At 34.9% G+C, this 15,435-nt stretch overlaps 1 protein-coding gene across 1 annotated transcript; it reads left to right on the top strand.

Annotated features, from left to right (window-relative positions):
• Window positions 1-6,172: 6,172 nt before the first annotated feature.
• LOC149264095 (transcription repressor MYB6-like) lies at window positions 6,173-7,902 on the top strand. The gene is made up of 3 exons (XM_089388942.1): window positions 6,173-6,443; window positions 6,534-6,663; window positions 6,801-7,902. Exons 1-3 carry the CDS (start codon window positions 6,311-6,313, stop codon window positions 7,471-7,473), a joined length of 936 nt encoding a protein of 311 aa, XP_089245068.1. The 5' UTR covers window positions 6,173-6,310; the 3' UTR covers window positions 7,474-7,902.
• Window positions 7,903-15,435: the final 7,533 nt, after the last annotated feature.

The raw sequence follows: 15,435 nt of genomic DNA, 5'->3' as shown, positions 1-15,435 counted from the left end.
GAACATGTCTTGGATGATACAAATGACAAGACCTCCTTTCCATATATAGGAGTCTAAGGGGTCATAATACAATCAAAGGTGACATAACAATAATAATGTAAGGGCACAACAATATAATAAGGGGCTACACTAATCACAATAAAGGGTTACACTAGTGGTATAGGGACCTAACATGCCCCTCTCCTTCAAAAAGTATTGTAATCAATGCTTGAGTAGTTCTGGATGCTTCTGTATAAAATTATCGTCCTCCCATGTGGAATATTTAGCGGGTAAGTTCTTCCAATTGATGAGATACTCTGAAATTGATCGATATTGTAGTTGTCGGGTTCTTGTTTCCGTGACTGCTTCAGGTTCCAATATGATTTTTTCTTCCTCGTCAGGTTCCGACAATATTGTTTGAACTGGAAGCTTGTCACCTATAACCTTGTTTAAGCATGAAACATGCAAAACTCGGGGTACTCGGGAAGATGCGGGAAGCTCCAATTTGTATGCCATAATACCAATCTTTTGCAGCACCTTATAAAGACCATAGTATTTTGGTGATAATTTATTACCCTTCTTTGTTTTCTTCCAAGATATTTGTTCGATGGTTGTATTCGTAAAAATACCCAGTCACCTATATGAAAACTTCTTTCATTGCGATATTGATCTGTTGTTGTTTCATTTGATTCTGCGCGAAAGTGAGGTTATCCTTTTTCTTCTTGATATGCCCTTCTATCTAGAGAGTTTGAGTGGTAATTCTTGCCAATGCATTAGAACATATGGTCGGATTCATTTCTTCTTTCTCTGCAGTTGGTTCCTGGAGTATATCCTCTTCTTTTGATCTTTCTTGATCCTTTTCTTCCTCCTGTTCACAATCAATGTAAAACAATTTCTTTTCATCACACTTATGACCTTTAGTGTATTTTCTATCACAAATGTAACAAAGGTTGTTTTCTCCTTTTTCATCCAATTGTTGTGGTGTCAACCTTGTAGGTTGTGGAAGGCTAGGAGAAACAACAATTCCATCTTTATAATAGTGAATGTTAGGATTTATTGTTTCCATAATTTTTCTTTCAATTTTTCTTTCCAGCCTGAATACCTTGTCTAATGAATCAGGTTCCTAAAGACGAACCTCATGTTGAACGTTATCCGTTAAAGTCCCTATGAATACATCAATCGTCTACGTCTCTGGAATATCATTTACCCTTATATTCAGTTTTTAGAAGTCCCCAATGTGCTCTCCCATTGAAACCTTTTGTTTGAGATTTATCAATTGGCTAAAGAAGGTGTTCCTCTTTGTATCCTCATAATGTGCTATCATTTCCTCCATGAAAATTGACCAAGCGACAAGTGGTTTATGAGAACAAAGCCCTCTTTACCATAAAAATTGATTTGGTTCTAAATATAAAGATGCAACACGTACATTTCTCCATCTATAGTATCCATGTTATGGGGTCCTTGCCATCAAAGTTCCTCATATCGATCTTTGGAATATGGTGGGTCTTCAATCCAATGTTAGATTCTATGAAATCATGATTAAAATTTATTTTTTTCTCATCATGAGTTTCCTCTACCACCTTTTTGTCATTAGGAGGCCTTTCTTGTAGCAGCTTTGTCCCACCTTCCTTTAAACCTTCCATGTCTTTCTTCAAATATTCCATGCCTTTCTTCATATCTACTTCCATACCATCGATATTAGCTTCCATGGCACATATAAAAATATTTATCTTAGCTTTGATCATATTCTTTAAATCATTCATCCAATTTTGCTTACTAGGTGTTTCTATTTTCTTGATTTGAGTAATTATTTTTCTTTCTTTTAAGAGATCGATATTTAAACGAGTGTAACTCTGTAATTTTAGATCTTCAAGTTCTGAAACTTTTTCCTGTGTCAGCCCTCTCAGTCCTCTTTCTAACCCCACCATTCTGATCAATATTGGATTCTTCAATAAGGAGTTATGTCAAATAACCTACGATGGCCTGACTATAGACTAGTTCAGTAGAGAGAACTTGGACAACCTCCCACGTGTCACAATTATGACCTTTGGACCTGAACAAATTACACAGAAAAGTAAACTCCGTCCTCTTTCTGTAACTTACGAAATTTCAATATGATGCTTAGAGCTAAATTTATGATGATTTTCCCAAGGTCACCTGTTTGGAATGTAATTCGTGATTTTGCAAAAACCCTAAATGTCTTGGACCATATCTTTGAAAATACAGTGAAAAAAGATCTGAAATTCGAGCCCGAACTTCACCAATATTTCAGCTCAAATGGGTTTTAACTTTAGAGTCACAAACTTCATAGAAAAACCATTATAGCGAAAATTCACGATGATCTGTTTGAGATGGAATTTTGGAGCTTGTAAAAACCCTAAATTCCTCCGATCATATCACTGAAAATATAGAGATACAAGATCTAAAATTCAGACCCAAGGTTTAGAATGCTTTCGGCTCAAATGGGTTTTTTTTAAGGTTCTGAAACTTCGTAGAGAAACATTTATAGCGAAAATTCCACGATGACCTATTTGGAGTAGCAAAACCCTAGAATCCAAAGCTCTGATACCAAATGTTATGAACCAACTCACAAAAAGATAGAAAAGATAGATCAACAACTTAAAAATAAACCTTTTCGAGGGAACAACCTCCTTTACATTACACAAATGAGAAATTCTTGGATGATACAAATGAAAAGACCTCCTTTATATATATAGGAGTCTAAGGGGTCATAATATAATCAGAGTGGACATAACAATAATAGTGTAAAGGCACAAAAATAGCAATAGTGGGCTTGTATGGGGCACAATAATAACAATATGGGGAATACATGGGCACAAAAATATAATAAGGGGGTTTCACTAATAACAATAAGGGGTTACAGTAGTAGTATAGGAACCTAACGCTCTTCTACCATATTTCTCTAAATTTTTTAATTGTCCAAGTCACCCACTTGTTTGGGATGAAGAATCCATTATGGGTGGGGGAGATTTTGGAGGGGCTAGTCCAATTACCTGACTAGCACAGTCGAAATAACATATCCAAGGATGTATTGTAAGTCAACCAACTCCTTAGTCGAGTCAACCGACCAAGTCAGTCTAATCAAGTGAATTAAGATAGTTAAATTGTTGTAACTGTCTATTCAGGGACATAAATATGACTGAATTTGGTTGTATGTAATAGTTGATAGCTAATAGTCACGATGTTGTGGTCCAATGACTACGTATGGAGGTTTTGTCCCCACAAGTCCCGCAGTCCAATATCAAACAAGACTATGTATGTCTGGGAGCTCCTCCAAGTGCAATTTATTCAATTGAAAAAATTGTAATAGTTGATGTTGAAGATATAGTAATACAAATATCTATTTGCTTGCTTCTAGTACTTTTGAGTCTCCTTACTCTTCCATGAAATGCATACATCTATTTAAGCTTTCTCGATGTTCAACCATAATAGTGACCAACGCATACTTTTTGCTAGATTACAACACATATAGATATCGAGTAAAGGTGGAACTAGGATATATATATATATATATATATATATATATATATATATATATATATATATATATATATATATATATATATATATATATAGATATAGATATTCTTGCATCAAGATGAGCTCCAATATGGGAGAGATGTTGTCCTGTCTTATTATGTCATGTAAACATTTTGACGTGATCAAATTACATAAAAATAATGAAATAAAAAAAATCAAATTGATAATTAAAATAAAATTGAGGTAAAATAGTCAATTTAACCCCATGGTTTTTCCCATGGAATTATTATATATATATATATATATATATATATATATATATATATATATATATATATATATTCTACTAGCCTACATCTATCTTCCATCTTCATGTGCAAACATCTTTTAGAGTGAAAAGATATTCGATCCCCCTCTACTCTTAGTAGATCTAGAATTAAGATATATCTAGGTTGGTTTTATTTGTTTATTTTATTTTTATTAGATGAGTTAAAATGTTTACATAAGATAACACTACAACTCTCTTTCATAGAGTTCCTCTTGGTGCACAAAATAAATAGTATTACATTTTTCAAATTCATGTAAAAATAGTCCACTTGGGGTAGCTCAATTACAATGGCAGTGGAAATGGAAATGAAATCTCACCGAACCGGAAGTCTTGGGTTCAAATCTTCTGCTATCAATTACAATGGCCGTGGAAATGGAAATGAAATCTTACCGAACTGGAAGTCTTGGGTTCAAATCTTCTGCTATCCCCTCAGGTGAGAATTTGGACATGATGAAGATGTAGTCCTACCATGCTTACCAAAAAAAAATCATATAAAAATTAAATTTAGTTTTTTTCATAATAACTAACTTTTCAATATGTATAATAACATAAAAAGACTAAACAATCACAATAATATATCTAATATGAACTTAACATAATATTTCTGCAAATTGAATGCAGATAGAAAGTATTGCAATTATTCCTCTTTATTATCGAAGATAAACCCAATTAATTAAAACTAAAGTAATTATAACCCATTGGAGATTTTAACCTTGAATATCACAATTTACATAATACTTCATAATATTGCAATTACAAGTTGAATTGATCCATAAGCATTAAAAAAAAATTAAAATTAAAATTAAAATTATTTAAAAATATTTTCACAATTTTAATACTTGAATTTTTTTTAATTAAATTTGTATACATCAAGTCTATTTAAAATTTAAACTAATCAACAACAACAATCTAACTAATAATCTAACTAATAAATGAACTGATTCCATTTTTTTGGAATTCAACAATTTTAATAAGGATGGTGATTTTCAATTGTTTAAAATATGTTGTTGAATCCATCCATAAATTCAACAGCTTGAAAAACACTAAAATATTTAAATTCTGCAGATTAAAGAACTTAACCTTGAAGTCTTTAAAAATCTCTGTCCAATTTTAATTAAAGTTAAGGATAAAAATGCTCAAAAAAAAATTCAGTTCATCTATAAATTAAAACTACAGCCTTAAATATTATAACAAGTCTCCCTATCATAAACACATTTAAAATTTTGTCGTAGGTCCTTGAACCCAAATCATAAATTGACATAAAAAATTTACCCAAGAATTAAAACATAACCTAGTTTTAAAACCTAACCTAGTTTTAAACTTTTAAGAACACAGAACCTGTACCATCATTAAAAAAAAATTAGAACTGAATCCACCCTAGAATGATCAGTCACTAAAAACAATTAAATCACATGTAAGCACGATTTTAAATAAAATATTTATGAATGGAGAGAACATCTATGCACAAACAGAAGAAGATACAAGATAATGCAAATAATATGTGTGCAAATTTGAAAGGGCACACTCATGTTCAAATGGTCTCCTGAATTTGGTTATTCCGTTGTTGAAACTCACTGTTACAGAAATGAATTCAGGCACCTTTCATGTATACATTAAATATGAAACATAATTTTTTTTTGGTCCGTAAAGGCTAGAGAACCAAAATCTTGGTCCTTCATTTACGCTGAGAAGGGCGTGTGGATAGTGGCGTCTAAATGTGTCCAATACCACAACAAACACTGTCTGCCATGATTCTCCTACGTTTAGGATCTTTCATCGTGGCAAGGAGAACGTTAGTTGTGCTTCATTTCTCTCTCCTTAGAATGACAGGTGAGTGTAGACATGACAATTCAACTTGCACTGATCCACTGTTTGCGCGTCTTTGCTGGAGATGCGTGGGTTCCAGTGATTATTGAAATCTGCAAGTTGTTCGCTCGAATTGGCGGGATACCAAGATGTTAGGTATCATCCGTGCAGATATATATTATATTTCTCGGGACCAATCGTATTAATGTATAAATCGTCGACCTAATGATTTAGAAATAGTGGTGGGGTGATTTTAATTTTGACCATACTTGCCGTCTTTCATGTAATCTTTATGTTTATGACCTAATTCTCAAACGCATTTTATGGGTTTTTTCTGCTTGGCAATCAGCATCAGTGTACAGCAGTTCACAACTTAGACTCAACATCTCTGGGTCACCATTCAATATCGGCCATTATTAAAAAAAATGGGTTTCTTGAAGAATATATTAATAAATTTGCGCCGGGCATTACAGCGAGATCTGCGTTATAGGAATCTTTAACGATTAGTGCCGTCCCATGACCGTCGTTAGTCCAAAATTTACAACGGCAATGGTTTTGAGCAGGCAGAAGCTAATAGTGCAACTCTCTATATATGCCCATCCGCCTTTGCAAAAAGAAGAGAGCAGGCGAGCGCCGTGGCTTTTCCCAGCAGAGGAGAGCCTCTCGAGTTAGGGTTAGAGAAGAAGAATATCGAAGATGGGCAGATCTCCTTGCTGTTCAAAAGAAGGTCTTACCCGTGGTGCTTGGACCCCCATGGAGGATATGATTCTCTCGGAGTACATTCGAAATCATGGCAATGATCGATGGAAAAATATCCCTCAAAAAGCAGGTGACCCTAAATAAAATTTTAACTGCAATTTTTATTGCGAAGGAAATGCGCATTGAGAGCGTAACTAAGGGAACAGGTTTTGTTTTGCAGGTCTTAAGCGATGTGGAAAGAGTTGCAGATTGCGTTGGCTGAACTATCTTCACCCCGACATTAAACGTGGAAACATTTCCCCTGATGAGGAGGAGCTCATAATTCGGCTCCATCGCCTTCTTGGCAATAGGTATGTAGAAACTAGAAAACATGATTTGTTCATGCGTCGCAATTGACTTTGCTTCTCCCTTGTTAGTGTGGGTTCCATTTTAAAATATTCTCAAAATCTCCAATGATATTAAAGTCAGCTATACAATGTATAAGCAGGTGGTCTCTGATAGCAGGACGACTGCCTGGTCGAACCGACAACGAAATCAAGAATTACTGGAACACTCATATGAGCAAGAAGCCGTGCCTGTCAATGAACGAATCCGAAACGAAGACTTCGCAAAAAAGCAGAACAAGATCAAAATCTCCGGTTCCTATCCAAAATCCTGTGTTCAAAGCCACCGCCGTTAAAATAAAACCAGCCGTGAAATTTTCTGGAATTGTAAGAGCAAATGGCTATATTGATGATAGTTCGAGTAATCGATTATCAGATGAAGCCTTGAAATTATGCGATGTTAAAGAAAACAGAAAGTCCTCATGGCGTGACCTACTTGTGAACGATTCCATCGGAGACGAAGAATCGGAGCATATTCCTTTGGCATTATCTGATAATCCCGTCGAAACAGCAGCTTCAAATTCTCTCTCTTCTATGTCGAGTTTAGCTGACAAGCAATCTCCTCATTACGATCATTTTGGGGTAGATGAAGTTACTTTAGCGGAGAGTTCATTGTTTTTGAACGAGCAATCGTCTCAAGACTGTAATCTTCTCCCGTCTCCGTTCGACTGTTCAACAGATTTTACATCAGAAGACTTGTACAGAGCAATGGAAGAATTCTACGATAAAGCACAACATGAAGATTGGATTCATGAAGTCGATTATTTGCAGAAATGAAGCCTGTTGCAATCAGATGACGCATGGGTGCAACAGTGTGTGGAAGGAATGAGTTGTAGACAAACTTTTGCTGGAACACCGTGAATAAATCACGTAATAGGGAATCCAGGCAATAAACTTGCAGGAATGTTGTCTAAATTGTGCACGCACAGTAGTTCTGCCCGAGGGGATTAGCAATCAATGCATTGCAGCACAACTACAGTGTTTAATAGAGGTGCACTGTAATCATTTTTTATTTATCTGTTTATTTTTTTAACGAAAACGGTTATCTTTGTATTAATTCCAAAGCACTAAGGCTAGAGAGCCTTGACACAGTGATGGAAAAGGAGGGGGCAACTCGATTGGAAGAGTTCCCTTTGCAGGTATGTTGTCTACAACATGGGGTCTATCTATTCTTACTGCACTCTTTGTGTAGCTTTTAACAGAATGCTGAAGGAGTAAGATGTATCTACACTTCATTGTTTGTTAGAGCATTACTTGGTTGTCTTGTGATGTTTCTTGGCTTTGGTAATGGCTTTTACCTGCTGTTACTTGTTGATAGAACGCTCCTCTTCTTGATGTTGTTGTAACAGTCGTTGTTGGACTCTGAATTTTTCGCAGCCTTCCTCTCCAGCAGTGAAACACAGTACTCCAATACTCCAATGCCCCCATGGTGGGCAGCAATGACCTCTTGTAGAGTTGAGATTGTTTTTTCAATGCGTAGACACACCTTTGATGGTTGGTTTGTTTGATTGAGCGTCTCTCTGATTTGTTGGAATACTAGTTAGGGCAGCTTATTAATTTATGTTTTACATACCTGACATTTATTTGTAATCATGCGTTGGAAAACTAGTTAGGGAAGCTTATTAATTTATGTTTTCCATACTGACATTTATTTGTAATTATGCTATTTTTATTATGCTTGTATTTTTTATCATTAAATAAATGCCAAATAAATAGATCACAAGAATACAAGATCAAGCATACAAGATGTAACATCATACTCGGAAAAACCCCTCCAACCCGTGAAAACCTATAAGAAATTCTCTTTTTATACATTTCAAAAGAGACTTCCAAGACCCTAAATAAGGTCTCCAAGACGAGGCTAACCATTAACAAAATATCTGCTCTTCAAATAATGTCTAAAAGAATCTTCTGCACTTTCTTGGACCTATGCAAACCCTAGGTGCCACATCAACTTTTCATGAGAGGGCTTCATGGAGAATTTCTAGGAAAATAGAAGAGCCAACTTCCTTCCTTGTTAGTTGCCTTCATGTCCTCTTCTAGGACCCTCTCTCCTCACTTCAGCGGTAGATCATTTAAGATGAGGTATGTCAAGTGTATATGTCACAAGAGGTGCTAGAAGACTCCTTTATTTAGGCTTCTCAAATGTTGGAAGGGCCTCCTCTAGGCTCACATGAAGGGGATAGCAAACTTCAGAGACATTTTAAACATCAAATATTTTTCTTCTTTCTTGTTACATGTGCCCAATGGGTCTTTTACATCACGATTTTTTACTTTGACTCAAGATAAAACCCCTAGAGCACTCAATGGGTGTTGGAGCTAGGACCAAAGACCATGGGTAAGTAAGCCATGCTTTAAATAAATAATTTTCTTTTGCAAAATAATGTATTTTGATAAATACAATAATGATTATATCATGATATGATACACAAACAATTATGAAGACCGTGACTACTTGCAATTTCCATCACTCCCTCTTAACTAGGGAGATATTCATAATTGTCCAATCAGTACAAGGACAATACTCCTTTTGAAACGTTCTCATTAGAAAAGTTCGACATTGATAAACATTATTCATCACAGCCAACATTGTCACATTACCCAAGCTCTTAATGGGTACACTCTATCTTTCACAAGATCAGAGCAAAATGTAGGGAAGCATTCCATAGGACAACTTACCGCCTCATCATGGTACATACTCTACCTAGGATACTTGGAGTAATCCTACCATCGGAGAATTATTATCTGATAACATGTGACTTAGGATCTCTAACCTAGTCCATTACATTACATGACTCTAAGAATTTATGTCCAAGATGTTTTTCCAATCCAACATTCTCCTTATCCGTATCTAAGTACTTGACTTAGGATATCAATCTTAATCCATCAAGGTACCTGACACGAGGAGAATCAAATAAGTTATCTTTCTCGCACTCAGTGATGCATGCATTAGACTTACAGTTGTTTGTGCTGGTCTAGTACATGACACAAGGAGAACCAATGTCCAACTATACTCCCTCTTAATCAGGGAGGACATCCCTATTCTCTTTGTAATGAGAGATTAGATTCCCCTCCTATTCAAGGAGACTATTTTTTCTCCCTCTCAAACCTAGAGTAGATTCCAACTTTCATATAGAATTCATAGCCACAAGTCCTCCCACTTGTCTTTCATCAACTATCAGCTTGCATGGCTCCCTCTTTCCTCTGCATCTCATCATACAGAGCATGCTTCTTTTCATAGATCCATATTCTTATGATAGTTTCTAGGTCATCCAACTTGCACATTGCTTTCATCTCAGCTTTATCAATGATGGAATTTTATTGAACCTTGATCATAATATCTTTTTGAAAGTGATATTTGTCTATACATTCAAGTTTTCTTCCTACATTGCTACCTTCCAATCCAAAAATTACTATATCATGATCTTCCACGATGTTAAGTACCAAATGTCAAGATTTTTCCTCAACATCCACATAGTTGTACTGACTTCAAATCACCATGATGATATTCAAAACATCTTCATGGTCCATCTCCATGAGAGTCTATCAAAGTGCCCAAGGATCCAACTTGATTACCAAGTTACCATTCTTTCTTCAATGAACTTTTGATAGCATCAGTTCCTTCAGGGTCTTTACAATTCCCTCCATTCATCATGTTTCTCATAAGATCGGTTTTTCTTAGCCATATACTTGCATTATGACAAGTACCACCAAGCAAAATATACAAATACAAGAGCATGATTGTAACTTTGACAATCTACGGATACCATGGTATCTTAGAGGGAGAATTCTTAGGATTTTTAGATTCAAACCCTAAGTTCCTATATTTCCATTGAAACATCAATCCTAGGGTTTGACTCCAAAATTCAATTCTACCCTTACAATTTTTTTGTATACACCCTAGACCACCTACAAACCTTACAAACCAAAAACTAGAGTTTATATGAGGGAACAAATAGATTATGTTTGTCACTTGACTAGGGTTTCAAAGTGCCAACTAGGGTTTTACAAAATCCTAGTTATCGACAATCTTCAACAAACACTATATTCCAGAAAAACCCAATAGAATTTATGTGAGACCCTAAATGCATAAACATAATACGTACCTCAATGTTAAGGACCACAAACTTTAGTCCTTGTTTATTGCAAGAAGTATGTTGCAAAGATCTCACCTTGACTATAATGTCCAATGTATTTTCACTTTCATGGCTCCCACAATCGTCCCATTAATTCTAATATGCCAAAGTCAAAGATTAACTTCCAATCATCTTGGATGTGTCAAATAAAAGAAAAATACTTTGTCATTCCTAGCATGGTTCTGCTACCAATCTTCAAAGGAAAAAAAAAAAAAAAACCAGAGAAGTCCCTTTTGAAGTCATCTGGTACCTATCTTCAAAATTTCAAATTTCTGAAGCAAATTATGAGGAAGGACCCTTAAAAAGTACTTTCACAAAGTCTGGTGAGTGCTTAACAATTTGACTAAGTATTATAGATAATACCTATAAGGTCTAGGTCCTCTTTTGTCTGACTCCTTCTAACATTGTTTTCAACAACATGATTGCTTCCTTCAAGCATTCATTTTAATGAGATTTCAAGAACGATGAGAAATGCTGGTGTTCTTTAACCTCAAACTAGGCCTTCCTTAATATCATAATTAACTTTGTAAAGGATTCTATAATTCGTCCATAACATACAATTCAAAATGCCACAATTTGAGGGATGGAGAGGTTTCTACAGGTCTTTTTCAGACACTGATGAATACCTCTTAGTTTGACCCACAGATTAATCCTTTGAATTAGAACTTCAACTGAAATTATTTTAAAATTTTGAGGTCCTTTTACATCACTGTATGGCCCATCCTTCTTTTATATATATATATATATTCTTGGTTCTTTCCTTATACAGGTATCCAATCTTCTCCATAGGGATCTTGGTTTCTTGCAAGATTATGGTGACTATCATTTTATAGCAGGCTTAGGTGTCTTCTTCTCACAGGATAGTATGATTATATATTGTTACTAATCTTCTTCTTTAACTCACATGTCCTGCAGTCCTCTATACATAGTTGTGTTTGTTTTTATAGAGGTCTCAGTCTACTTTTAATTATTACAACGTTTTGACCCTCTCATGTCATAAAGTATGAGAACTAGATCCAATGTTATGACTCGTTTTCTAAAGTAGAACCCTTCAGCCTTGTAAAACTATTATATTGTGATAAAGATAACCTTCCTGTACTGTGATAAGATTCTGTCATGTTACACTATGATAAGAGGAACGTCACTCTACCATGGAGATATACATCCCTTTGAACCACATCTAAAATAGTATCCAAGAATTTTATTGTCCCTTTTAGAGATTACAAAACCTTCGACCTTCTTAAGTATTGTACAAGATATTTATGATAGAGGTTTGGTTTGCCAAAAGATAATCATTACGAACTTTACTCTTCTTTCCATTATTTTGGACTTCAAGGAGATTGCAAGCCTCCAAATGATATTTATATATTTAGATGCCAATATCTTGACCTTAGTTCTAATACCATGTTGGAAAACTAGTTAGGGAGCTCTTATTAATTTATGTTTTCCATACTTGAAATATATTTGAAATTATTCTATTTTTATTATGTGTGTATTCTTTTATCATGAAATAAATTCCAAAGAAATAGAGATCAAAAGAATACAATATGTAGGCATCATGCAGGGTAAAACAACTCCAACAGGGGAAAACCCACTAGAACTTCTCTTCTTATCACCATCAAAGTAGACTTCTAAGACCTAAGACCCAAAATTAACTCTTGAAGACCAGGCCAACCATTGACAAAATATTCTCTCTTCAAATAACGTTTGTAACAATATCCTACAATTTCTTGGGCCTGTGGAAACCCTACGTGCCACATAAACTTCACATGAGAGGTCTTCTTCAAGGAGAATTTCTAGGAAAATAGAAGATCCAACTTCCTTCCTTCTTCTCTACCTTCATGTCCTCTTCTAAGACCTTCATTCTTGACTTCAGGTGAAAAGTAATTTTAGATAAGGTGTCTAAAGTGTATATGTCACAAGAAGTGGTCAAAGACTCCTTTATATAGGCTTCTTGAATGCTAGAAGGGCCTCCTCCAGGCCGAATTGAAGGGGCTAGCTGACGTGGTCTTGGGGACTCTTTAGAGACCTTTTAGACATCAAATAATTTTCTTCTTCCTTGTTGTATGTGCCCAATGGGTATTTTAGATCATGATTTTTTACTTTGATTCAAGATAAAACCCCTTGAGCACTCAATGGGTACTAGACCTAGTACCAAAGACTATGGGCACGAATCCCATGGTTAAAATAAATAATTTTCTTTCACAAAATATTTTTGATTTGTAACAACCCTTAAATAAAAACATGTAATTAATTAGATTAATCATGCGATTTATAATCAATACGCAATTTATCAACTAATTAACATTAAATTTTAATAAATGAGTGTGACGAGAGACAACTTATCTGTGGAACATTAGTTGAACACTAGTTGAATTCTGCTAACTGCAACAAAGTCTTGGGGACAACTCTCCACCCAATCGCAGGCTCAGTTGCACAAAATCTTGCTACAATTGGCTACCCCCGAACCCTAAATCAACGTACTACTACCAGGGATCCTTTGTCTCATAACACTATTCTCCCAAGAGAATCAATGATGGAATCATGGAATCATGGAATGCCTCTCATCTTCCTCACCATCTATTAAATAGAGCAAACACTGGAAGGGGAACCACATGCACACACTCCATCTGTCAACGTGCAACTTTATTACTTTCATGTTTTATTTCTTTTGTTTTTACTTTTTGATAGCTTTATTGATTTTTACTGCTTTCTTGTTTTATTTCTATTTATATTGATTTAGAGCTTTAGTATTGTTATTTATTATTTTATTATTATTTATTATTTATTATTAAGGGACATTACATACTCTCCCACTTTAAGGAACTTTATCCCAAAGTTAAGTTGAATTATTTAACATTTTATTTTCTTATTTATTACTTGATGTTGCCGACACCCTCTGCTGAACTATTATAACCAGTAGGCATTGAAAGTTTCACAACACTCGGGAAATACCAAGGAATCTCTATCCTTTTTCCCACTTTTAGAACCAGGCATAAGCCTTCCCGATCTGTATCCTACTCCAAGGCTGGCCCCAAGGCTAGCGCCCAACTCAAACCTCATCTACCCTAAGGCAGCCATCTGATATAGTACTCAATGACTCCAGGCATCTCGCAAGGTTGACCGACTCCCTCCACAACTCACTAAGGCGTACAACCCTAGGCATCGAATTCCTTACACCCCCACCAGACTTCGACATCCCAATCCAATAACAAACACCTAGCCTAGAACATCAGGCACTTGGTCTCTTCAAGATGGTTCCATAGCCCTTCAAGATCTATCCATCAAGAGCTATACAAGACAAAGGAACCATTAGCATATGTAGTGTTTATTTAGTTTGTCCCCAGCCCACATGGTGTTACTTATTCTCCCTCGTGCGTATGAGCTCGCACGAGATCATCAAATAAACAGGCCCTCTCAGCTCATTTGAGGAGTCCTGGTAATCATCACATCTCAACATGCAACCAATGCATTAGCTATACCATCATAGTGTCATGCCTAGTCTTGCATGTCATCATGAGAACATTCATCATTGTTAATCGCAACATTATGAATAATAATGAACTGCATGCTCATGCATGTCATAAATTTGTACGCAACTATCACATGCTTCACCTCATGGAATACCATCATAAGTTATAACATCATCATATTTGCATCAAAGACATATCATGATTTCACATAATAAATGAACCATATATCAATAAACCTCATATTATAGCATCATAATTCCTATGCCACGTTATGCATATCATATCCATCATGAGTATTCAACATTAAATATCTATCATCATGTAGTAAATGAATATGTCAATATACCTCGACATAATATCATAATGTCTATGCATATCATCATCATCATAAGGATACATCATCACTATAAGAACCACATGTGAATCATTATCCTCCTACCATTATATCATGAAACCTCATGTAACATTATACTCAACATGATAACAATTAACTAAAATAAACTGAAATCATAGTGTATGATTTAAAATTTAAATAATAACACATGATCTAGATGCGCCATAAAAGTATATATCTTAGCTAAGTTATGCACTCCTATTTAGTTCACCACACATTTTTAATCAATTAGATAAGGAAAATCATGAAACATAACATCTACATCTTCCCAGATAGTTGGCCCTAGGCTATATTGGTCCCACTGGAACTTGACTCGCGAAAACTCACAATTCATTAGAAAAATCAATTTCATTTACTCATATGAAAATGAATAACAAATATCATTCACAATCTGTTTAGGATGTAGATTGTCTATTCACTACCAATAATCTTATCTAACATAGAGTTAATAACACCAAATCCATGTGTAATTTAAAATATAAATTTAATCCAATCTTCAATAAGTTAATATTAAAACCTATGTATTCCCAACATATGAATATGGAATAGAATACCTTTATAGCCTGCAGTTGTAATCGTTCCTATCACATCTTATTCAAAATTATCTACTATTGCCGGATTTTTTTTAGCCTTGTCTTGTTTGTAATAAATGGTTTACTGTATCATTTGAAACTATGCCATTTTATGATTAGAGTTAAAATTGATTTATGAAGGTAATATGATAATCTATAATAAA

The sequence above is a fragment of the Pinus tabuliformis genome, chromosome 6 (genome assembly GCF_031772625.1).
Source record: "Pinus tabuliformis cultivar Carrire ecotype Pingquan chromosome 6, CPIR1, whole genome shotgun sequence".
Lineage (NCBI taxonomy): Eukaryota > Viridiplantae > Streptophyta > Pinopsida > Pinales > Pinaceae > Pinus > Pinus tabuliformis.
Note: the sequence above shows the minus strand (reverse complement) of the source record. Positions and strands in the feature narration are given on the sequence as shown.